Here is a 24,659-nt window from a genome sequence, read left to right on the forward strand (position 1 = left end):
AGTAAAAAAACATCAAAGGCAGGTGGCTGTTTTGCCAAGTCGAAATGTAAAGGCTATATGTACATTAAACTGTACACGTGAAATTAAGTTTTGGTTACCAGATTTTTTTCAAATAAATTCATTATTGCCAAAGTAGAAGTGTACATTGGAAGGTTGGAAGTCCCACCTTCCAATTGGCCTTCCTCCCATGTGTGTGAGAGGTGCTCTATCAGACCAAAGAAAGGAAAGGTCATTCGTTTTTTTCTATCGCTGGAGTCGCTGACGTTTTTCGTTCTCTAGGTTTAGTAGCGTCAGGGTGGTGAGTTTGGTTCAGTCACATGGTGCTGCGACCTCTGGGGGATGAGGCGTATCCAGCAGAAACGCTGAGGCTCTAGGTTCAAATGCAGAGCTCAGCATCAGAGAGCCATTTTCAGGGTTAGCTACACAAAAGTGGTAGTTGGGAGCCTTTCAAAAGGGAGAGAATAAAGAGAAAAAACTAAGGAGCTGAGACCAGTCTTAGGTACTGCTTCTGGTTATGGATTTGGAAGAACCAATGAGCAAGGCTGAGGAGGTGTGGTCAGAAAGCGCTTCCTCAAAATGCCTCAGTACAATGAAGTCAGAGGACAGTTGTTAGGTGCAACAGCAGTGCCAGATGTCACTGAAAAGCCAAGTGGGGGGACCAAATTGTCGAGGACCTTACTTGACAAAGTCCAGGAGTGTGGGGTTCTTGTGTCTGGCTGATCTCTCTTTCTGGGTACTTGTGTTCCACAGACCATAACGGGATGTCTTACGGGTGAAGAAGGGCATTTAGCATTCCAGAGAATCCTGGATAAAGTGCGAGATGAGAGCCTGGATGTTCAGTCTGTTGTGTCCCTTCTGCAGCTGTGCCAAGATTCTAACCCTGCGGTAAAGGCAGCGCTGTCAGGCAGAAAGCCGGAAGATGAGGAAGTGGTGCAGCCAAAAGGTAGGAGCAAACCCGCCCACCCGAGTCACTGAGTTCTGTGCCAGGCAGACGCGATGAAGTTTGCTCCGGTGATTCATTTCTTCAGCGGCTTAGTTATTGTTAAGTGATCTTCACATACATCTTTCCGGAAGCTGCAAGTTAAATATATACAAGCTAAATTTGAGTCTCCATTTCAATCCCCTGGTTAACTAAGCTGTCTGACACCTTGAAGTTGGAGAATACCACCAGTGTTCTTCTGCCCTTCGAAACCGCATGCCCAGATCAATGTTTTGAGCCCAGGGTGAGCTGGTTCGCAGACAGCCCTTTTCAAGGCTGAAGTTTCCTCTTACTTGGGTTCGGCACAAAGCAGCGGCCTTGCCAACCAGAAGTTAACCTCTGGCCGGCTCTGCAGCTTTGTGTTTCAACAGATAAATGAGACATTTTTCCTTTCATACAATTTAAACAGAATAATAAAGTACTTTCCTCTCTGAAAAGAGAGATTCTGCATTTGCATCCTCAGAATAGGCCGAGAATCACTTTACGATTCTGTTAGATCTCTCCTGACAAACCACGCTGTCCTTTTCTTCAAATCGACTGGCTCCTCTTGTGCTTCTCCAGCTCTCTCCCCCCCAGGGAGCACAGAGGAGGGAAGGACCTTGGCCGCTCTGTTGCTGGAGCACAAAGAGGACCTGATCCGGTGTGTGACACAGCTGAGACCTATCATGGAGTTCCTGGAGACAGCCAAGGAGGGATTCCTGACCGGCACCGAGAGAAGGGTAACCATGTCAAGGGTCTCTCCCTCCCTTCTGAATTCACATAGCACTTTTTTTTAAACACTTTTTGTGACACGTAGGACTTTTCATCTTGCGGTATTTTTGTGCATACTACATAGTAAGCACCTCAAGGCTCAGGTCCTTGATTCATGCCTCTTTATTCTTGCAGCAGCTTGCTGAGGGCCTCGCCCGTGGTAGTTGTGCATTAAACGGTGAGGTGAATGGATGGGTGGATACTCCTGCTCTGTTCCAATGCGTTTTGTTATAAAACAGCTGTCCCAAGACCTGAAGTAGATTGGTATGTTTGTAATTATTATGACACTTTTCCTCTTTACAGAAATGATCCACTGTTCATCTGTGTGGAAAATTGGGAAAACAAACAGAAAGGAAAAAAATTAAAATATTCCACCATCTCAACACTCAGAGATGATCACTGCTAACATTTTCGAGTGTGTGCCCCCACTTTTCCTTTTGAACCATGCCCGGGATGGGGTTACTATACAGTTCTTTAACGTTTCAGATTTAGTATATTGCGAATGCGCGTCCATGCTTACAACGTGGACGTCAGGAGCTGCATGGTATTGTCTAGTGGACCCGCCGTGATCACCAGTTCTTTATTGCGGGGCACTGGTCCCCAGTGTTTTCCTGCTGTAAGAGACGTTGCAGAGCGCACCCTGGCTCACTGGCTTTGCATACTAATGAAATTGTTTCCTTAGAGTGATTTTTAAGAAGTGAGGTATTGAAATAAAGAGTATAAAGCTTTCCAAGTGCTTGCTTGATATATACTGCCCAATTGCCCTTCGGGAAGGTTACACCAGTTTACTCTCCCACCAGCCAGCTACTGAAATCCTCATAACACTGCCGGCGTGACTTCTCAAGTCAACTAGATAACTGTATTTGTTGGTGTTACTGACTTCAACTTTGTGCTAAAAAATGTTTTTATATCTGGAAGGAAGGAATAGGGACAGAGAGCTCTTGTGGCATCAGGTCTTAAACCGTGGGAAGTGGCTTAAATGTTCGGGGAGAAAATGCGGAGAAACCACTGGTGTAGTGACTATGCCCTGGATGAATGGTGAGGCTGGATTCTTGATTTTCTTTTTCTCAGTAATCTTGTGTTGCTGTTTTTCACATAAAATGGGAATCATCTTTAATTTCAAAATTGTATCTTGAAAATTAATTATATTTTAAAACTTTAACTCCTTTGAACTTCTTAGAGAAAGGTAATGCACAAAATAAGATTAAACCCCTGTTTTATCCTGAGACTTCATATTAAGTGTAATTTCAGTCACTCAGTTAAAGTGAGTTGCTTATGCTCTAGAAGCGCCTGATTCCCTTAGTGATTTCAATCGATTACTCATTCAAACCTTTTCCTTATGAGCTGGATTGAATGTGTCCTTTGAACTGCTTTGTTATCTTGGTAAAACAGCATTTATAGGTAGAGCCCAAACCCGGCCTCATTCTCTGCAGCAAGACGAACCACACTGTCATTTTCTTCTGTCTCTTTCAGTTAACTTGACAGAAAGGGCTGCAGCAGAAGAACTTAAATTAGTTATAAATCACACACACAAAAAAACACTTCTTAGGATTGGAGTTCCACCAGAGCCTCATTAAACTACTCCTTCTCACGAAAACCGAAGCAAAAACAATAAAGCAGGGGTGTAGAAGAGAATGCCAGCTGGATAGCTGCAGTGCTGTGACATCAGGTGGCACATGCGCGCCGGCCTTTAGACCCCTTTCCTGTGACGGAGCAGTGCTGATCACAGGCACCGTGGCCCTTCTCTCCACATGTTTTGGCTTCAGTAAGAAATGGTAAATAGGAATGTCTTCAGGATTGGAAACATGCAAAAATAGCAATTACCATAGCTGCCATTTACTTAGTGCTCACTGTGTGTCAGAAAGTATGCAGAGGACATTTTAAGCACATAAATTCTACCCTTACAGCATCTTTATGAAGTCAGGATATCACCCCAATTTTAAAGGTGAAGAAACAGACATTTCAGAAGATTAAGCAGCTCACCCAGAGACACAGCTGCTTATGGCGGATACTGGAACCCTGACTTCCAAACGAAGCATATTCTCTTAGCCACCATGCCTGCTGCTTCCCAGTTATGCTAGTGACCGCTGCCCTTTATCACAGTCTCCTGTGTCCCGGGCATTCTGCTAGGCCCCACAGATAGTGACTTCGTTTTACGGGGTCCTCGTGCGAACTGTGCAAGAGGTGGTGTAGTTATCTTCTTTTGCAGATGAGGAAAATAGGGTTCAAAGAATTAAATATCTTGCCCAAACTCACATGGGCAATACATTTTGGAACTGGGATTCAAACGAGGCCTGTCTGGCTGTAAAACCCATTCCTACTCTTAACAGTAACTGGCTGCTTCATTATGTGTCAGGTTATTGCTTAGGAACGAAGAGATAGCACTGAAATCATTATGGTTTTTAGATATAAGCTCTTACATTTTAAATTATGATTCATTTAGGAGAAATCTAATACATATTAGACCTTAAAGAGAATGACTGTGTTCTGTACTGACAAGGAATGTGACAACTTGACTTATAATATATACATTCCTTTCATATGTATAAAACCAATTTGGTCTTTTAGCAAAATTCATTATTTTAAAATGGGCGTTAATTTGATAATAGCATCCTCTGGCATGCTATCGTGACTGGTCTACCTGACTGTTTCTCCTAAGAGCCGGTACTTCCCCAAAGGAAACCTCAAAATTCAGTTACTATGAATCTGTAGATTATGTGTAGTGAAATAATGTCCTATGTCAGTTCCGTAAGAGCCAGGTTATGCATATTGAGTTGTAACCCATTAAGAAACAGTTCTATTGTAACAGGAAAATATCCATAAAATAGCTGTCACGTGTTTGGTTTTTCACCCTTTTGCCTGATCCCCGTGCGTTCTTGACTCAGAATATCCTTTAACACACCCAGGAGGGGCATAGGGTGGAATTGGGGGGTAGCGACTGGAGCTGATGTGTGTGGCCATTGAGAATGGGCAGGATAGACAGGAAAGAATCGGCAAGAAAAATGACCCAGAAATGTACTTTAAATCTGTTACTTTGCAGCACACAAACTAATGTATAAATTATCTGGGCATTCAGATTGCTGTACAAATAAAAGGAAGTAAAATAATAGAATTGCTTTGAAATTGCAACCTATACTTTACTGAACAGAAATTGAAAAACACTCTAACTCTATTAATTAATTGCCAATCTGTTTCTCAATCCTGGTGTCCGAACGAACTCAGTCTAAAGAAGCAGGTTAGATGTAAGCTACTTGCTCTGCCATACAGGCCTGGTATAAGACTATTTCACAAAGTGCAGACTCCTGGAGGCAAAGAAAATACACAGCCTGCAATTGAGAAAGATCAGCTTTCACAGAGCTGTTTGTTTGGAGAATGTTTTGGATTTTTATTGAAACAGAGTAAGGAAGAGACTATGAAAAAACACTAGAGACCAGCAGTGGGAGGACGTGGAGACAGAGCATCTTGTAAAACCGTCTTGCTGGGTTTTCCAGTGGTGTGTCAGATGCATTTGAAATTGCCAGTAACCGGTGTCTGGTTGATTACTCGCCACCGCAGGTGATTCTGAATTGCTGTGAGGGTGGAACACCCAAGGAGACAATAGAAAATTTGTTGAACAGAATGTCTGAGGAGAGGACCCTGACTGCTGAGAGTTTGGTAAAACTCCTCCAGGCTGTGAAGATGATGTTCCCGAACTTGGCCCTTCTGCTGGAGAATTTGCAGAAACTAGCCACTTTGCCGAGCACCACAGGTATTAGTTAATTGTTGGCTCTCTGGACCAGAACCACTCCCGCAGAAAACTGTCGCTTAAAACACCCTTTTAGCTCCATGCTGGGGAGCAAGATTGTGTTACGAAATGCCATTGCAAAACAGAAACTGTCACAAATCAGTGATTCTCATGTTCCTAGAGTTAAGACCTGAGACCTGAGAATGACTCTTTTTTATTAAGCTCCCTCATGAGGTTCCAGTGGTGCAGGGTTTGTTAAAGTGTGGCTTTCTCGGGTCTGTCACGTGTCACCTGTGAATGCCTAAGTTGCCAAACGGGCTCACAAAGCTCACAATTTTGACACCTTATATTGATAAGTGATATTGACAAATGTGAGCAAAACCCCCCACAAATCTTAATTTCCCCATTCCCACGTGAGTGCTGTTTGGCTCCAGCAATCCCTCCCATCCATTCCGTTCGGGGCAGTGAGTCCCGGTTCCTTTCCTTAGAAAAACAACTACTCCAGCCAGTTCTCCCCTGGGCTTAGGGCATTTGAAACTAGATGGTTCTCAGAAAAAGCATATTTGGGAGATGAGATAACTTTTATCCTAGCTTATAAAAGTAATGTATACTTAGACAAACTTGAACAGTTTTAAAAATAAAGAAGAAAACCTAAACTCTACTACTTGATTATATCGATATTCACACATTGACATATTTTGTCCATCACATTATTTGTATAATGTTGAGATACTCTACCATATTTATAATTTTATAATTTTTCCCATTTAACAGTATAACATCAATGTCTCCCCCGTTACAAAAAACCTCCCTACACCCCTGTTCTGAAGGCTCTGCACCCCCCATCGTAAGGATGCTGTTTGGTGCACAGGTAGCATAATGATTAAGATGGTCAACGCCACTTGGCTTTGCATCCTGACTCATTTTGTAGCTGTGTGACCCTGAGCAAGCGGCCCAAGTGAACCTTATTCTCTCCTCTGTGACATAAAGAGAAGAAAGGCACCTGTCACGTTCATTTCTGTGGCTACTGTGAGATCACGTATGCAAAACATTCAGCACAGGGCCTAGCATGTAATGGGCGCTCAGTAAATATTAGTTGTCATCTTCATCATCATCACCACCATCGCCATCACCACAAGCTGTGTGGTGACAAATACCTTGGCACATAGACTGTATTTTTTTGCTTCAAAACATTTCTTAATGTTAGATGCCCAGAAGCAGAGTTATTGGGCCAAAGAGGAAAATACATTTTAAAATATCTGCAAAATTATGGGAAGTGGCTGATGGTGTTGATTTTTCTTTACTTTCAAATAAATCTGACCTCTTAGGAGAGGATCTAGCAGACGGGCTCAAAGGGCGTATAAACAGAAGAACAGTGGGCTGGCTTCACTAGCACTGTCTCGACTCATGCCTGCCAGTTTTCTGGACCAGCACATGGACCCTTTACCTCAGCCGTGATGGCTGACACCCCTGGGATCCGTACATCTGAATCTCTTACAAGTGCAGCCTTCTGATTACCTCCCCGCCCCGTCGAGCAATCGCTAGCTTCTTCCACCGGACCCTAACTTTCAAAGGCTTAGTGGTCCTGTGCCCCTGAAGCACCAAGTGATTATGTGTAGATTGAAGGAGACCCGAGCACACGTGTAGGTTTGAGGCCCCGAGCCAGGAGCTGCGCTTGCTCTCCAGAGGAGACGGGGCTCTTGTGCTGATGCCTCTCTTCCTCTCATTCATCACTCCCCTGGACTTGTGTAGCAGCAGCCCCAAAGGAAGGTGTGTTCTGTGGAGCATCACTGTTCTGCTAATGTCCTTACAGTCCAAGCGAGCCCTGATGATTATGGGACTGAGCTATTGAGGCGGTACCACGAAAACCTGTCTGAGAGTTTCACAGACAACCAGGTGTTACTACAAATGATCCCACACGTGAAGAGTTTAGCCCCTGGAGAAAGAGAGGTAAGAGAGGGAGCCGGGCGGGGGGATGGGGCGGGGAATACAATGAGATAGTAGGAAAAAAGATGAACATATATACTTTTAAAGCATATTTATATTTTATAGAAATATACACACACAGCTATGTTGAGAAATGCTAAGGAGTCCATAGAGGAGAAATAGAAGGTGATTCAGTTTCTGAGGCTGCGTGACAAGTAGGTAGCTGTAACTTTTGCAGTAATAAGGAAAGGCATTCAGCAGGAGGAATGAAGAACTTAGTTACAAATGAAAATCTCTCAGGTTGAGAGAGGTGAAGGATGCTGAGAACTGCCCCCCAGGAATCCATTCTGGGGGACCCAGTGCTCACACTTGTGGCCCTGCAGCTGGGCCAGTGGCCGGAAAGCCCCTTACATGTATGTTTGTGCTGCCTCTTGAAGGTCATGGAGAAGCTTGTGAAACGTGACTCTGGTTCGGGTGGTTTCACTTCTTTGATGTCAGCAGTTCTAGAAAAGCAGACTCTCTCTGCAACAGCCGTTTGGCAACTGCTGCTCATGGCTCAGGAGACAAAGGCCTGCCCGCTGAACCGGCTCTTGGAGGAAATACGAAGGGAGCCTGGTGCCGATGCTTTCTTCCGGTCAGGTGGGTCACCAACCCGTCATGCCTTTGTTCCCACTAGAGGTATTGTCAGTCTTGTCGGGAGATAGAAAGAACTCTCTTATGCTAATCTTCCACATCCCTACCATTAGGAGCAAGGACGAGTGATTTCGATCCAGGTTGTAAACCTTTTTTAATAAAATGTGCAGTAAGTATCTAAGCTTATATTAGTAATTATACTCAGAGTGCAGTGCTCTGTGCTGTTTTCCTTGCTCCCAGCCCCAGGTAGGAGACGGGTGCAGTGGATTCTCATTAGGAAGAGTTGAGTTGAGAAAAGGTACAGAGAATTCCCAGAGCCAAAAATGGTGCTCATAGTTTTACTAATAAGTTTTCCACTCCCTTTCTTTCAGTGACCACCCCAGAAACTGCTGCCTTTGAAACGATCCTGAGGCATCACAGATTGATCCTAGAGGCCATCCAGCACAGGCAGGAAGACAAGGGCTTTACCTCGGAGGAGGAGCGCCTGGCGGAGACTGTGAAGGAGGTGCGGTGGGAATAAAAACACACCCTGGCGGGGAGTTGGTCAGAGTGAGTACCCGGGACTACCTCATTCCGTGGGAGGAGCCCGCTGCTGCCCAGCACATCTGCTCCTTGACTCTCCCAATGAAGTGGTAGCCGCTGTGCACATTTTACAGACGAGGGGCCTGAGGCTCCAAGGGCTCAGTAACTTGTCTAGGATGCTCTGTTGGTCAGAGGTGAAGCCAGAGTATAACCCAGGTTCATGTGACTCAAACTTAGATTTATTCCATTTGTCTGAACCTCAGTGAACTCAAAGGGACCCATAGTACTGTTCTCTAACATGTTTTCAGAAGCAGCTTCTTTTAGAGGAAGGAAAGTAAAATGATCTTGTTACACACTCCATTTTGGCTTCTAGAAACAGCCAAGATACACACAGATAGAACAAAGCTTTTGCCCATATGGGGTAACAAATAGTGCCAGCTCCTTTTCTGTAAGGCTTCTCACAGTGTGGCCAGCATCCCAGAAAAACCAGGTGGGGACTGGGGGAGAGTTCACGGACGTCCACTTCAGGATCACGTGTATCCTGCGTGGGGAAGAATTATAAAGGAACATAAAGTTAAACCACAAATTCACCTGTAATGCCTTTCGATCCAAGTAGGCATGGGAGGTGTACAGAAGGGCTGGTTTCTTTCTTTTTTAAAGATTTTATTTATTTATTTTTAGAGAGAGGGGAAGGGAGGGAGAAAGAGAGGGAGAGAAACATCATTGTGTGGTTGCCTCTCAAGCATCCCCCACTGGGGACCTGGCCCGCAACCCAGGCATGTGCCCTGACTGGGAATCAAACTGGTGACCCTTTGATTCGCAGCAGTCCGTTGCTCAGTCCACTGAGCCACGCCAGCCAGGGCCAAAGAGCTGGTTCCTAATGGTCCACACAGGTAACGGCCCCACCTCAGTCTGACCCTCAGATGGGGAGAAGATGGCACATGTTTCTGCGGACTTCAGAGGGAAGGTTCATCTGCTGGACTCCCTTCCAGCGCGCCAGGACTTCAGAGATGGGGCCTCTGCATTTGGTCAGCTTTAGCCTCACTAATTAGTCTCATGCCTACCTCCGGGGACATCAGGTTTATTTAGATAGACTTGAAAAGAGCAGGAATAAAACATCTTCCAGAATGAAAACTCCATTTGGCCATCTGTGGATGGTTTTGCTTTATTTTCTCAGCATACTGAGTCTTTCTGCTGATAGTGCTAACATTCTGAAAGAGGGCGGCTTTGAAATAATATTCTCAGCCTCTTTAAAGGCCCTTTCTTTAAAAAGCTGAGTTTCTTTATGAAAGAAGATGATGTTTAAAAGGGTGCATCTGAGTATCTAAAAATGTGAAGGCACTGATCATGCAAAATTACTTCCAGACATTGACCTTCAAGGCAGAAACACCAACAACAAAACCTTACAGTTTTCCAAGCTCTTAATATTAAGATCTAGGCAAGTTCTTCGGGAGATTCCTGGTTGCTGGGAGGGCATTTTCCACTGAAAATGCTTACTGCTTCCTTGCGTGCACCTTCTGCGTATTTGCACGTGTCTTCCCATGCGCCTCCTTTTTTATTGTGTTAATTCCCCTGGTCTTTGAAAACGGGGCTCACGACTACATTTATCACAAGCCGAGTAAACTTGTTACAGATGGGGCAATGCCTCCCCCTGATTAGCTTTTATTTTTTTTAAAGTTGAAAGCCATTCAGAAAATCTGCCGGTATTAACCACAAACCTTTGTCTCGCGGTGTTCATTTAGATCCTGAGCATTTCCTCTGGGACAGCCAGCCCTGAAGCTTCCCCGAGAGCGCTGAGCAGAGCCAGGGGAAAGTCCGCCTCCGCCGTGGAAATGTGTCAGCTCCTGTGCAGCGCCCACAGGTCTTTCCCAGGCCTGCAGCCTGTCATGCAGGAGCTAGCATCCGCTGGTGAGCCGCGGCGGGGCGCGCGTCCTGTCGGGCCCCCGGGTTGTTTGCTATTCGGGAGAAGAGGCAGCAGTTCATATGAGAGCTCATCCCTAGCTACCTTATTCGTTTTATATGCTCTCAATACTTAGAAAAGTCACAGACATAGATGTAAAATGACACTGTGTAAATCAAGTAAAGATGACAGTGGTCTTGCTTCAGAGTTTTCTGAGGGTCTCAAGTAGTCTGCATTCTCCTCTAAGAAGAAATGTTAGAAAGCAAAGTAGAAACTTAGAGAATTCCCAAGGCCATGTGCTTTGTCTCCCATGCAGGTTTCCTTACTCAGGAAAATGGAGAGGAGGAAAGGTGGAAGGTGAGTAACAAATTTCACCTTGAAGCCCGTGACAAAGCAGATGAACAGGCAGCCGAGCCAGTTGAACAAGACGGCCAGTCTGGGAAGCAGAACGACCAAGGAGAGACTGGTTCCTTGGCAGAACAGCAGGAGAAAGACACTTCTTCCTCCCCAGACTCCGCCAAGAAGAGCTTCATCTGCAAGGCCTGTGACAAAAGCTTCCACTTCTACTGCCGCCTAAAGGTGCACCTGAAGCGCTGCCGGGTGGCCAAGAGCAAACAGGTGCAGTGCAAGGAGTGCAGTGAGACCAGGGACTCTAAGAGAGAGCTGGAGAAGCATCAGCTGGAGGCTCACGGTGCAGGCGGAGAGCCTGATGTCCCCAAGAAGAAGAAGAAGAGGCTTCCGGTGACGTGTGACCTCTGCGGAAGAGAATTTGCGCATGCCTCAGGTACGTTCGTGAGTGTGGAGTTCTGAGGGTGGTGATTCTGCATGCTGCAGTTTGGACTGCAGGACCGCCTCTAGCTGTACACAGTGGGTGCCTTAGAGAACAGAGCAGGTTCCCGCAGAGGCAGGGTGGTGGTTTGAGAAGAGCGTGAGCTTTGCAGGAAGTTCTCTGAACTTTAATTGCCCCAGCAGTAGGCACCCTGGTGCCTCGTATGTTTCACATTGTTGGGATGATTTAACGTGATAGAGCCGAACGCCTGGCGCGGTGCCTGCAGTAGAGTTAGTACTCAGGACGTCGTGCCTGTCGTTATTCGTAACGATAACCAGCTATTTCACACCCGACGGCCGGGCTTTTGTGCATCGCTTGCTTCTTCATAATACACGAGAGTCACAGAAATCACGGCACGCATACTCAGAATCATTTTCCCTTGCCCCAGATGTTGGGTAAAACTAATGAAACGTAAAAGTGAGTTTTGTTTCACTCTTTCTGGGTGACTGGGTCCTATTTAAGAGAGAGAAAGAGAGAGAGAGAGGAAAGATACACCTAGGACACTTCATGCCTGATTAAACCACGAGTGAGACCGAGGTGACTTCGGAGTGCTGGGCGGGGCAGATGGGCAGCAGGGACTGTGATGAGCAGCAAGGCCGTGGGAGGTCGAAGCCCACGGGCAGTGCCCGCCCCGAGGCCGTGCTGTTAGGGCCCGTCCTGGGGCTGGATGTGGGGCAGCTGCATGACTCCGCGAGCATCTCTCCGGCACGGCCTCCCTAGGCATGCAGTACCACAAACTGACCGAGCACTTCGACGAGAAGCCTTTCTCCTGTGAGGAGTGTGGGGCGAAGTTTGCAGCCAACTCCACCCTGAAGAACCACCTCCGCCTTCACACGGGGGACCGCCCATTCATGTGCAAGCACTGCCTCATGACCTTCACCCAGGCCTCGGCCCTGGCCTACCACACCAAGAAGAAGCACTCAGAAGGTAAGGGGTGGAGAACGTCTTCATTTCTCCTGCAGACTCCGCGTGAGCTGCCTAAAAACCCACTCGAATTAGGCATGGTATGTATCTCAAGGAGATTGAAAACGAAACAGAATGTAAAATCTCTAGGCACACAGAGGACTAGGAGCACATATGTGGACAGGCATGTCAGATGCTCGCGGTGAGTTTCTGAAGAGAGGCTGACTAACGGAGTGTTACAACTTTACAGTTACAGAATTTACATAAAGCCAGGAATTCCTGGCGCTTTAAGGTGGCCTTCGAGCATGAGACAGACCTTGGTTGAGCAGCTACTGTGGATCGGGCGGTAACGGGTGCTGGTGACTAGGCTGGTCCTGTGCTCACAGAGCTGGTGGTGTGGAGTGTGTCTAGTACAGGACGGTGACAGGCAGCGTCATCGGTGGTGTCATGCGCAGCAATACCAGGAAGGAGGCAGGAGGGGTTTCCAGGCCAGTCACTGGGGAGCAGCCGTCCCTGAGGGTTCTGTGTGTAGCTCGGAGCACTTGTGTGTGAGTGGTAACGCTGCCTGTCCCCCCTGGATTGCCGTCGTAGCCTCCCAGCTGTTGCCCTTCCCTCACCCTTTGCCTGGACAGTGTTCTCAGGACACAGCCCCAAGGGGTCCTTTTGAAGCTAAACCATATCCTGTGTCCCCTCTGCTTAAAACCCTGCAGAGGCTCTCTCACCTCACCTTTTGCTGGCACCCTGTGCGAAGTCTCGGTGACCCAGCCCCCAGTCCCCTGCCCTGGGCCGTGCTTGTCTCATGATGGTTTACCTGCTTTGTGAGTTGGTTCACAGTCAGTCTTCCCCCGTGAGAGTGACAGCTTCAGGAGGGCACAACTGTTAGACTCTTTTTTAACTGCTGTATCTGTGGAACGCAGAATAGCCCTCGGCAATAGGAGGCCCTCAATAAATATTTGCTGAGTAAATGAATTTCTTGAGGCCTATGGCAGGTACCGGGGATCGTGTAACTATACACCCCCTGCCGCCATGGAGCTGACGTCCCAATGGGTAAGGCAGACCATAGACAAACGTGTAACCTAAATTCAGATAGTGGTTATTGCTATGAAGAAAAATAAGGCGGGGTAGCCAGCAGAACGATGACAGGGTTGGGGTGGCACACAATTTGTATCATCAGAAAAGGCTTCTGAGAGCTGAGATTTGAGTAGAAACCTGAATGAAGTGAGAGATGGAACCCGTGGAAGCTCTAGGAGAAAAACATCGCAGGCGGGAGTGAGCGGGAGCTGTTCCAGAGCCCAGAGAAACGAGGAGGGGCTGAAGCAGAGTGGAGGCGTGAGTGTTGAGAGAGGAGATCAGAGAGGTCTCCAAAGGTCAGATCTTGCAGGTCTTATAAGCCAAGGTAAGGGCTTTGGTTTGATGTGAACTGTGTATCATAAGCTGTGATTTAAAACAACACAACTGTATAATCTTACCACTTTGGAGGTTAAAAGTCGAAAATGATCTTAACAAGACTAAATAAAGTTTTGGCCAAGTGCTTTCCTTCTGGAGGTTCTGGGGAGAATTCACTCCCTGCCTTTCCCAGCCCATAAAGGCTGCCCACATTCCTTGGCCCATGGCCGCATCACTGCAGTTTCTGCCTCTGCCATCATGCCTCGTCCCCTGACTCTCCTTCCTCCATCTTACAAGGACCCTGGTGATTACATTGGGCCTACTTGTCCAATCCAAGGTAACTTCCCGTCTCAAGATCCTTAATTTTCACATCTACAGAGTCCCATTTGCCGTGTAAGCTAACAATCTTCCCAAGCTTTCAGGGTTGGGACATGACATCTTTGGGGCATTATGCTGTCTGCCCCTGGAGTCCATAGGAGAGTTTTTAGCCAAGGAATGATAGGATCCGATTTACATCTTTCAGAGGTAACTCTGGACAGTAAACTGTAATAGGGCAAGAGCAGAGTATTAACAGGGAGGCGGGAGACATTGCCATATCCAGTGTAGAGGTTTTGGAGTTGTCAGCCAGAGTTGTGTTGGGAGCAGAGAGGTGTGAAAGGTTCGAGTTTGGGGATACATTGTTAAAAGTAGAAGTAGTAGGACTAATGATGGATTGGATAAGGGATGTGTGGGAAGGAGAGGAAGTAAGGATGGCTGTGGAATTTTCAACATAAGCAACTGAGTAAATGATGCTCCCATTTACTGAAGTGGGGGACATTGGAGTGCTGGGGGTGGGCAGAGAATCAGGAGCTTTGTTTTGGACGTCATGGGTTTGAGATTCCTCCTAGACTTCCAGACGGAGGTAGGGAGTGATAAGCAGTTGGACGTAGAGCTCTGGAGTTCTGGGGGAAGCTGGGGGCCGGAGATAGAAATGTGGGCGCTGTCAGTGTGCAGATGGGACCCACCACTCTGCAATGAGACTGTCTAGGAAGTTGGGGTGCAGAAGAGGCTGAGACTGAGGCTTCTCAGCAACTTGAACTCTTGGCTTAAGACACCCTTTTTTTGTAACAGAAACTTATTTCAAAGCCCAATGTGGCAAAAGAAAATGAGGTTGATTGCTGTAGTTGAGCGGCCCTAGGATTTGGGGGGTCTGGACCCTCACCTCACTGATTTCCCTTCTCTGTTGGCCCATAGGGTGGTTGAAGGTACAGTTGGTCTAGTTGGTTTTTAACAAACACTAATTCTCTAGACTTGCCCTTTACCTGTATTTCATAACAGTCTTTGGCAGTCTGGTCATTACATTACCACATGAATGAGAAGATAGAGAAGCCAAGTGATTTATAGTAACTACAGCAAGTCCCGGAGAGAAGGCTTTGGCTCTTCTCGGAATCCATGTCTCTCATCTTTATGTGCTACTGCATTTTTCTACTGAATATATTTCAAGGGGTTCAGACTTGGGTGTTTCTGGGCACAAGGATATGTGTCTGTTTCCTGGGAGTGGAATGAGCTCTTTCATACTTGCGATGGCCTGGTTAAAGATGGATGAGCTTGTGTGGTAAGAACTCTGCCTTATTCCTCAGGGTAGGGAGACCCACTGACACCACCTCTGTTCAGTCAGCTGTGTTTGTGAGGCACCCTCTGATGGGATGCCAAGCAAACTGCCTGACGTTGTGCCCTCACCTCGCAGATTGTACTTCCCCGGTACACGCCTTAGAATATGACTGTCTCTTAGGAATGCCGTACAGGGTTAGTGCTGGCTCTAACATGTTCTTGTATGTTTCCAGGAAAAATGTATGCATGTCAGTACTGTGATGCCGTGTTTGCCCAGTCCATCGAGCTGTCCCGCCACGTGCGGACCCACACTGGGGACAAGCCGTATGTCTGCAGGGACTGTGGCAAGGGCTTCCGACAAGCCAACGGCCTCTCCATCCACCTGCACACCTTTCACAGTATGTACCGAGATTGTGGCTGGCGGGCATTCCGTGCAGACCCGGCCCTGAGAAGACAGGCAGCAGTCACAACAGAATTGTCGCTCTACGAGAGCTGGGCCGCGCTCATTGCCTTCCCCTCCCCTGCTCTCCTGCAAAGCCCAGAGCCCCTCCTTTCTGTCTCAAGGGGAATCCCATTTAACATGTCACTGTGTGATGCCTGCTCCGCTGGGCGGGCTGTTTCCTTGTCTTCCTTTTTAGCCTACCTGGCCCCATTTGGCTGAAGGAGAGGGCCTCTGTAACAGATAGGCTCGCAGAGCACCGGGGTGCTCGCATTAGTCCACCGAGTGTCTGGATCCTACCCCCACCCTCCTTCCCACTCTCATCTTACAGTCATGCCCGACCTTCCCCGTAGGAGCAACCGGCACCCTTGAGTCCGAGCACACCATCATACCTGGTCCCTGGTCGTGCTTGCTTAAAAGCCTTCTGCCAGCATTCTCTCAAACGCCACTGTAGTCACTCAGTTGGTGGGGTCTGCCCCCATCCCTCTCCCCTTCTGCTAGAACTGACACCGACGAAACACACTTGTATCGAATACATGCACAGGAAGGCAAGGGGACCGTGGCTCCTGTTACAGCATCAGGAGGTTGCGTGGGGCCCTCGGCAGCCACGTCACACACCTGCTGTCGCTGCAGCAGCTGTGTCCTCGGCATGGCTCACTCAGCAGGGGGTTAAGAGCGTGGTCTCTGAAATCACTCGGGCCTGGGCTTGAATCTCAACCCTGCTGTTCACTTCCTTGAGGCCTTAAACAAATTCCTTTACCTTTCTAAGTCTCTCGGGCCCTTGCTGTAAACTAAAGAAAATAATGACACTAGCACCTTAAATTGTCGTGAGAAGGAAGTGAGCTCTCACACCTAAGCAGGAAGCCCCAGTCCTAGCACACAAAAATGCTCAGTGGGTGCCAGAAAGGGGTATTGGTGACAAGAGCGGCTCTCTTGGGGGCTGCTTGTCACCACCGAAGCCTGTCTGTTGTGCACCATGCCCCTTGCATACCCGCCTTCCCCTCTCCCATCCCTGCCCTTTCTCCCCACACACCAGTTTCCAGCATCCACAAACACAGCGCCTCACAAGCCTGGGCTTTATGTCCTCACGGTCGAGTCTGTCGTCAGTCAGCCAGCAAAGGACTTTGCCAGAGCTCCTGTGTGCCCAGCCCATGGCTGGAGATTGGGCAATTCAGAAGGAATATGAAGCGCACCACCCCCAAAGAGTCTGCAAGCGTGTCCAAAACACCCGGCTACAGTGGACTTCCAGATGAGTGGGCTTGGCTAGCGTCCAGCACCACAAGTTCAATGTCCTGTCAAGCTTTTCTTTTTTCTTTTGTTTTAATTTTTTTATTGTTATTCAATTACAGTTGTCCCCATTTCCCCCCCATTGCTCTCCCCAGCCACACACCCCCACATTCAATACTCCCCCGTTATCCTTGTCCATGGGTCTTTTATACATGTCCCTTGACTTTACCCCTCTCCTCCGTTCCTGTTATCCCCTCACACGTCCCCAGCCCTGGCCCCGGTCACTGTCACTATCAGATTGTTCTTTATGTCCGTGTCTCTGGTTCTGTTTTGCTCACTTGTTTGTTTTGTTGATTAGGTTCCATTTAGAGGTGAGATTGTATGATATTTGTCTTTCACCGCCTGGCTCATTTCACTTAGCAGGATGCTCTCCAGCTCTCAACCTAAGTGACGTCATGCTTCAGTCTCCTTTTCCCAGTAGCATGACGTGGGAGGCAGGAAAGGGGCGGGGGACGCTCTCAGTTTCCACAGTGGCGAGGGCCCAAAACGTTTTGCCATGCCTGAGAGGCTGTCTCAGGCAGCAGGCCCGGCATCCGGGTCCCTCTCTTTGTTCCTTACCCGTTTCGCGGGACCACATCACTGCTCGTGCAGAACTGCTTCAGAGTGTCTTAAAAGACAAAGCAGAACCGAGATTTCGAGAGCACCATGTCAGCGTGGCCACAGGGAAACAGTTAATGATACTGAGCTGCTGCGTGTCAGAGTCTCCCAACCAGTCTGAACTGGTGCGTGTGGAAGATTGGCTTGTGGGCTGCTCCTTTCCTGTGGGCAGAGGATTCCATTACTAAAACATTTCACTTTCTGTTGTTTTCAGAAAAAGACTGAAGTTTCCTACCGTAGGGATGGCAAATGCATTCCTCATCCTGCTAGTGATTTTTGATACCCCACCAAAGAGTCGGCATGTCTAATTAAGCACATAGCTCGGAGCATGGCCTTGGGAATGAAAGCTGGGCTTGTTACCTACTTCAGCCATCTCCTCCTTGTGCCACTGGCCACCGCTCTAAGCCTTGACTTTCCTTGTCTGTAAAATAGGACCGATAATAGAACCTACCCACGGGGTTATTGAAAGAATTGAGAGGGTTAATGTATGTGAGGCACTGAGAACGTGCCTTTTACGTGGTGCTCATTAAACTTCACCCACTAGTGTTTTTATTAAGTCTAAAGTGGGGAGCAAGGGAGCGTTCTTCCTGTCATTCATACAACCAGCAACAAAGGAGACGGTGATGCTCTGGGGAGTATGTTGGAAATCTCTGTAGAGAGTTAGAAAACAGAATGCCCACTGCAGGCAGGGGAAGAGCAAGAGCCGGACCCCCTAGAAAGCCGTAGAATGGAATTTAACTCGTAAGATGTACAAGGAGGAATTGAGGTGAGCCGTTCGATGCTCACAGGTGGTTAATCCAGAAGCCTCGGAGGAACCTGAGGATGAAGATAGGGCGTAGTCAGGTGATCGCTGTACTGACTTCTGGTCCTTGGAGTCTGTGACCTTGCATGACCTCTAGACAGAGCCTGGTGTCTGGAGCTGTGCACAGCCTCCCACACATGGCTGACGGCTGCCTGTGGTGTTTTTCCCCGCGCCTTCCTCTCGTGGAACCAGACATAGAAGACCCCTACGACTGCAAGAAGTGCAGGATGAGCTTCCCCACTCTGCAGGACCACCGCAAGCACATCCACGAGGTGCACTCCAAGGAGTACCACCCCTGCCCTACGTGTGGGAAGATCTTCAGCGCCCCTTCCATGCTGGAGCGGCACATGGTGACCCACGTCGGAGGGAAGCCCTTCAGCTGCGGGATCTGCAACAAGGCCTACCAGGTGAGCCCACGTTCCCCTGGGAGCTCTCGCCCTGTCCCCAGACGACGCTCCCTCTGGTCTTCCCATTTTGTGGCTTGTGGAGCACCTCTCATCTGCAGAGATGAAGAGTTGGCTGGTTCTCATGAAGACGCAGCTTGTCATAATTCAGATTCCCTGAGGGGGTCTGGTTGGAGGGATGCGGTGGGGGGCTCTAATTGGAGCGGTTCTCACACCTCTCAGCTGCGAGCTGCTTCCCCCGGGGAACTCACGTTCTTCAGAACCTACTGACCCCATGTGTCCAGGGACATGAGAATGACAGTAGGGTGTGTAACACTGCCCGGGATTCCCTTCTTTAGCACAGTTATCTTTTTTTAATTCCCAGGGAAGGGCTCTGCCTTTTTACATTAGAATTTGGTGTGTGATTTAAGTGAAACTCCATATAGAACTAAGAAAAAAAATGCATCTTTGAGAAACTCTAAGACCACAGAGAACAGACTGGTCCTCGCTGATATCTGTAGGATTTGGGTTAGAGAGCGAAACACAGCGGCTAATTTCATTTCAACAAAGGTTGAGAGTTAACTTTGTACCAAGCCTTGTGCTGCAACATCAGAGATAGAGCTGAGGAAGACCTGGGCTTGTCTCCAGGAAACCATGGGGTTGCAGGGAGAGTGTCCCGATGCTTCTCTGAGCCCAGGAAGAAGGGGGATGCTTGCCTGTGGAGTAGGGACAGTATGTGCCCTGCCGCACCTTGGGCCCCTGGGAAGCAGTGAGACACAGCTTGGCGGTGAAGAAAGGTGCCAGCATTTGAATCCTGCTCCTGCTGTTCACTAATTGTGTGACTCTGGGCAAGTCATTTTACCCCTCTGCGCCTTAGCCTCCGCCTCCCTGGGAAGTTGTAACTCCTCCCTCTCAGGCTGGTTGTGAGCAGCGAGTTTCTCTGCTGAGCCCTGTCCCGTAGTGGCCTCTCGGGAAATGGGTAGGTATCTTGTTCCCGCTGACACTAGGCTCTGTCACGTCAGCACTCAGTGTGACGGGTGAGACTGGGATTCGGCATCCATGAGCTTGCCTGAGAACGTTTCCCTCTCTCTCGTGAGGGCTTTACGAGCTCCCCAGCTTGCTGGAACGTTCTAAACCCTAACACTTGCCCAATCTCCTGCAGCAATTGTCTGGTTTGTGGTACCACAATCGGACCCACCACCCTGACGTGTTTGCCGCTCAGAACCATCGATCTTCTAAGTTCTCGTCACTCCAGTGCAGCTCATGTGACAAAACCTTTCCCAACACCATTGAGCACAAGAAGCACATCAAAACAGAACACGCAGGTGAGCTGGGAGCCAGTGGCAGGGTGTGTGAGCCAGTGAGCAGGAGCGGATCAGTGACATGGCATCCTGGGTTCTGACCCGGAATCCCAACTTCCAATGCTGGAGTGCCATGTGCTGCGGCAGTGACCTTTGTTCTGACCCAGCACGCCTGAAGGGGGCTCCCTGGCCCATCAGTAATAGTAGCTTGAGTGGTGGTGGTTCTCAAACCCTGACACCTAGGGCAGGGAAAGCCCCTGCCAGCCCCCGAGTGACGATCGGCCACAGCACATTGGAAGCGGGCAGCTTTGGTGGCAGATAGGTTCTGGGTGGAAACCCTGACTGTGGCCCTCACAGCTGCATGACCTTAGCAAGTGACTTCTCTGAGCCTGTTTCCCCCTGCTCTGTTATTAATCCCTACCTGGCAGGTAAATCTGGGGATGACTGCCACAGCCAGCAGTAAGGAAGAGTTTCCTAAACACAGGGCCCAGGGCTAAGCGCTCCACCTGTGCTTTGTTACATAATCCTCACACACCCCTGTTTGCACCCAGGCAGCCTGCACCCAGAGCTGGAGCCTTTGCCCCTAGAGCGCACTAACGTGTCAACGTAGGTGCGGGTCCCGCGCTCGGCAGATGCTGCTCAGCATTAGCCATCACCCCCGCCCCTGCCCTGGTGCTGTCCAGCTTCGGAGAGCCATCCTTTTGTCCTTTCCCTCTGCCTCTTCCCTCATGTGCTTCGCAGACATGAAGTTCCATGAGTGTGACCAGTGCAAGGAGCTCTTCCCCACGCCAGCTTTGCTTCAAGTTCACATCAAGTGCCAGCATTCAGGTCAGTGTCCCTGGGGATGCTGTTGAGCTGCAGTGCCCGGTGGTGACTCTCCCCTCCACTGTCCACAGCTGTGCAGCCCAGCTCGGTAGCTCCCCGTGCCTCAGTTTCCTCATCTATAAAACGGGACAGCTGTCACTCCCACCTCATCCTGTCACTGTAAGAATTGAATATGTTAGCAGACAGAAAACACTTAGCAGCCTGGCACCAGGGAGCGTCCCACAAGTGTTTTCTGTGATTGTCATTGTCACTGCTATGTCTCATCAAATCCGAAGGGCTGGTTATGAGACGCACCCTTTTTAATGAGCCAGTTAAACTATGCTTCCTTGTCACTTAGAGCTTATTGGCTACTCTAAGTGCTGTATTGGACTTAATTTGACATAGATTTTTGTGCACCCTTGTGTGCATACATAAAAAGGAAAACAGAAGAAATAAATTAAGGTAAGGACCCAGCTTCTCAGAGTCACTTTCAGTTCAGACTGTTGGCGTGCGTGTTTTCACGTAGTGTTACATTCTGCCATCGAGAGTGCTGGGTGAGGCCTCTGGCTCTGGTCTGCGGGGCGCCCTGTGAGACTGGTGTGCTTTTGATTCCTGCCCTGGGGGTGTCTAGACGTTCCGAACGTTCACCTCTGGCCTCCTCTCTTCTAAACCTTTGGGTTCCTGTCAGTTAAAGACATGCACCCCACCTCCACCGTCCCCAGGGAACAGTGTCTTAGGGGTTTTCTTCCAAGCCCCAGACACGCATTCTGCGGCTATTGCTGCCAGACTTCGTCAGGTTTCCATGTTCTCCAAGCACAGTCGTTGACGGTTGTAACTGGCTGCCACCTCACCCACAGCACCCTAAGATGGCACTGAAGCCATTCCAGCGTTGTTAATATTTGCTGCCCGGAATGATGAAACATAGTGTCGTCAGCATCATTACAAGCGGGCGAATGAATGACGGGCTTCAGCAGAGGCAGATTTAGCCTGCATCCGGTGCTGCTGAAGCTATGGCTCGGGGAAGCTTCGGTCCCACAGCACCGGATCTGCCTTCGACCACGGTCCTCGTCGCTTCCTCCTCTCCCCTCTCCCTGCTCTTGTTTCTTGCAGCCATGTCGCCCACAGCCCATCCCTTCTGTCTCCCTCCTCCAGGGTCGCAGCCATTCAGGTGCTTGTACTGTGCAGCCACTTTCCGCTTCCCCGGAGCCCTGCAGCACCACGTCACCACGGAGCACTTCAGGCAGTCGGAGAGCACCTTCCCCTGCGAGCTCTGCGGCGAGCTCTTCACCTCCCAGGCCCAGCTGGAGGGTCACTTGGAATCCGAACACCCAAAGGTGATGGGGCCTGAAACCCAAGCAGCAACCTCGCAGGTAGTGCAGGTGAGTCTGGGGCCAGCGGACAGGAGGCTGCTGACATGATTCCTAAGGCTTCTCGAGGTCTCCCTCTCACAGCACCGGCCTTGCTCTCTGGTGCTCTGCAAGGGTCGTGTAAGCTATACATCCATCACAGGCAGGCCTGTGCGCGAGTCTCTCGGGGCCTCTCACCACACAGAAGAGAAAGGTCTAGTGTCCTGGTGGCCACATGAGGAATGTCCTCTAAGCAGTGGGAGCCCAGAAGGAGAATTTCCAAAAGCAGAACCGCCTTGGCTTCTCTCCCTGTTCACGCACTTCCGCCTCCTGCGATGCACTGTTAGGTCTGGTGAGAGCTGCGGGAAACCTCGGGGATGGGTACATGAGCTCTTCGTGGGGAACACCTTCAGCTGATGCCCTGGTAGCTCCTCTGGGCTGGGCACAGGGCACCTGTGGACACATGAGGCCTCATCTTTACCCAGTGGGAGCCGCCTCTCCTGATGCCTGTCAAAGCTGTTTGCTCCAGCCCCTCTGTGTCCCTGCTCCTCCTCCATTCTTCCCGTCTTCTCCAGAGACAGTGGGCAGAAGAGGAGAAGCCCGTTGGCAGCCATTTGTGGGTGGACTGGAGAGGACACAGACTGACTGTGTGTCCCCGTCCAGCCACCTGGAGCGGTCACTTCCAAACCACGTGCCGCGGCCTCTGGGAAGCAGAGGGCAAGGCAGGCGGGCAGGCCTCTGGGTGCTTCTCCTGCCACATTGACCAGGAGCTCTGCTTTTAGCTTTCTCTCTATTAGGATTCTTGGTACGATGTCTTTTGGGGGAAAGAGAGATTCCATTGCTAAAAGGGAAGGAAAACTCACTTTGAAAACTACTCTCCCAGGTGATTTCTGATTGAATGTCACAGCTGGTCTCTTGACTCCCAATAGCGCAGAGACATGGCTGAGTTTGGCTTTCCTGCTACTGCCCACTCGTGTCTGGTGCCCTGCTCCCCCGACTCCTGGCTGGTTCACAAGGGCCAGGGTGCCCCCTGTGGGCACACTGGTTTGAAAATATCGGGGGGCATCAAGCTGTCCTGAGCTCCACAGTTCAGAAACATCACTTGGAGGTTCAGGCAGGAACTGGGGTACTTAAGCACAGACTAGTTCTCCCTGAGAGGGGAAGGTCCCCTTTAACAGAGCAGATTTGGAAGGGGCCTGTGTGGCCTGTGGAGGAGAGGAGGGGGCAGCCTTACCCGCCTGGTGGGACCAGTGAGCAAGGTGACAAATCACATTTCGTCCCCCTGCTCCCCCTCCTGTAACCTTCACTCTGTACCCACGTAGCCACCAAAGAAGGCTCTTAACCTGATCGAGGTCCAGAGACACCACTTTTGGAAGTCAGGGCTTCTGGTCAACCATCCCAGTTTCTGTGTTTCTAGCGTGAAGCCGACTGCCTGCAGTAGCATCCCTTCACACGGCCCTCACTCTGCAGTGTGGTCCCCGAGCCGGGAAAGCCAGTGTGAGAGACGAGCCCACGTTCACTGGCGGGTAATCACAGAGTCCGAGTACCCGGAGGAGGCATGCTGCGCCAAATTACAGCAGAGTGGCACACAGCTATTTAGATTGTTTGCCTGCCTTCTCGTTTGCATCACCGGTGTGTTGGGCTTGCCTCTCCCATTAGGCACGTGTAATTGCTCTCCTCAGGTGAACACACAAATACCATAATTACAGCAGCAGATGAAAGCCAGGTAAATTCTGGGGAGCTGACTGTGGACACTGCCCAGAGCAGCCTCGTGCTCTTTCCTCTTCAGGTGATCCAAACCCCAGAGCCGCCGGTGGCTGCAACCGAGCAGGTGATCACTTTGGAGGAGACCCAGCTTGCTGGCTCACAGGTGTTTGTGGCGCTGCCAGATTCGCAGACATCTCAGGCCAGCTCGGAGCTCGTGGCGGTGACCGTGGAGGATCTGCTGGATGGCACCGTGACCCTGATCTGTGGGGAGGCCAAGTGAGTGGCTGCTTATCCAGTGAGGGGTCCTGCCTTTGCTGCAGAGAGAAAGCTCCACAGCTTGCCCTTTGCCCTCCGCCCCTGGCTGTCCTGAATGGTGAGCATCTTAGCCTGTCACCAGCCAAACTCGTCTCACTTGGAAAAAAGATGGAAGACATCCCAATGTCTGAGTCACTGGCGCCAACATGGCCGCTCTCCATAGCGGCAGGCCGACCTCCCCGCAGGCCTGCCGTGGCCTCCGTGACACTGTCAGCCCTAAGTGGAGGGCAGCTGCTGAAACGAGTCTGGAAGAGCTGTGGGTAACCAGAGAGGTGCAGTGTGCCGGCAGCCCTCTGTGCAGAACTGGAGCTGTGGGCCCGGGACCGTGGTCCACACAGTGGGGCTGCAGACACTGTCAGTGCCTCTGGCCACTTAAAATCAAGGGAAAAGCACCCACAGACCATTCTGGGACAGCCCCCCCACCCCACTGCAGCCCCGAGCACACACAGCCCTTTCCTCACTTTTCTCACTCTCCCAGGCGCGTGGGCTACCCAGCCTGCATCAGGGCAATAATGGGACAAGTAGCAGCATGTTAC

General features: G+C 49.7%; 1 protein-coding gene across 3 annotated transcripts in view; it reads left to right on the forward strand.

The window, feature by feature from the left end:
* Positions 1-24,241, forward strand: part of ZBTB40 (zinc finger and BTB domain containing 40) — a 59,916-nt gene extending 35,675 nt beyond the window's left edge. For 2 of the 3 annotated variants that reach the window (XM_024554350.4, XM_024554349.4), the window contains 15 exons: positions 751-943; positions 1,541-1,698; positions 5,285-5,477; positions 7,267-7,403; positions 7,817-8,018; positions 8,384-8,517; positions 10,277-10,442; positions 10,751-11,218; positions 11,984-12,190; positions 15,376-15,540; positions 18,460-18,674; positions 19,813-19,975; positions 20,693-20,779; positions 21,908-22,134; positions 23,891-24,241. In XM_024554350.4, the coding sequence (XP_024410118.2) occupies positions 751-943; positions 1,541-1,698; positions 5,285-5,477; positions 7,267-7,403; positions 7,817-8,018; positions 8,384-8,517; positions 10,277-10,442; positions 10,751-11,218; positions 11,984-12,190; positions 15,376-15,540; positions 18,460-18,674; positions 19,813-19,975; positions 20,693-20,779; positions 21,908-22,134; positions 23,891-24,088 (2,913 nt within the window). In that variant the 3' untranslated portion in view covers positions 24,089-24,241. The remainder of the gene's footprint in view (positions 1-750; positions 944-1,540; positions 1,699-5,284; positions 5,478-7,266; positions 7,404-7,816; positions 8,019-8,383; positions 8,518-10,276; positions 10,443-10,750; positions 11,219-11,983; positions 12,191-15,375; positions 15,541-18,459; positions 18,675-19,812; positions 19,976-20,692; positions 20,780-21,907; positions 22,135-23,890) is intronic. The other variant, XM_045190644.3, reaches the window with a different exon arrangement.
* Positions 24,242-24,659: the final 418 nt, after the last annotated feature.

This window comes from Desmodus rotundus, chromosome 3 (assembly GCF_022682495.2).
Source record: "Desmodus rotundus isolate HL8 chromosome 3, HLdesRot8A.1, whole genome shotgun sequence".
In the NCBI taxonomy this organism is placed as follows: domain Eukaryota; kingdom Metazoa; phylum Chordata; class Mammalia; order Chiroptera; family Phyllostomidae; genus Desmodus; species Desmodus rotundus.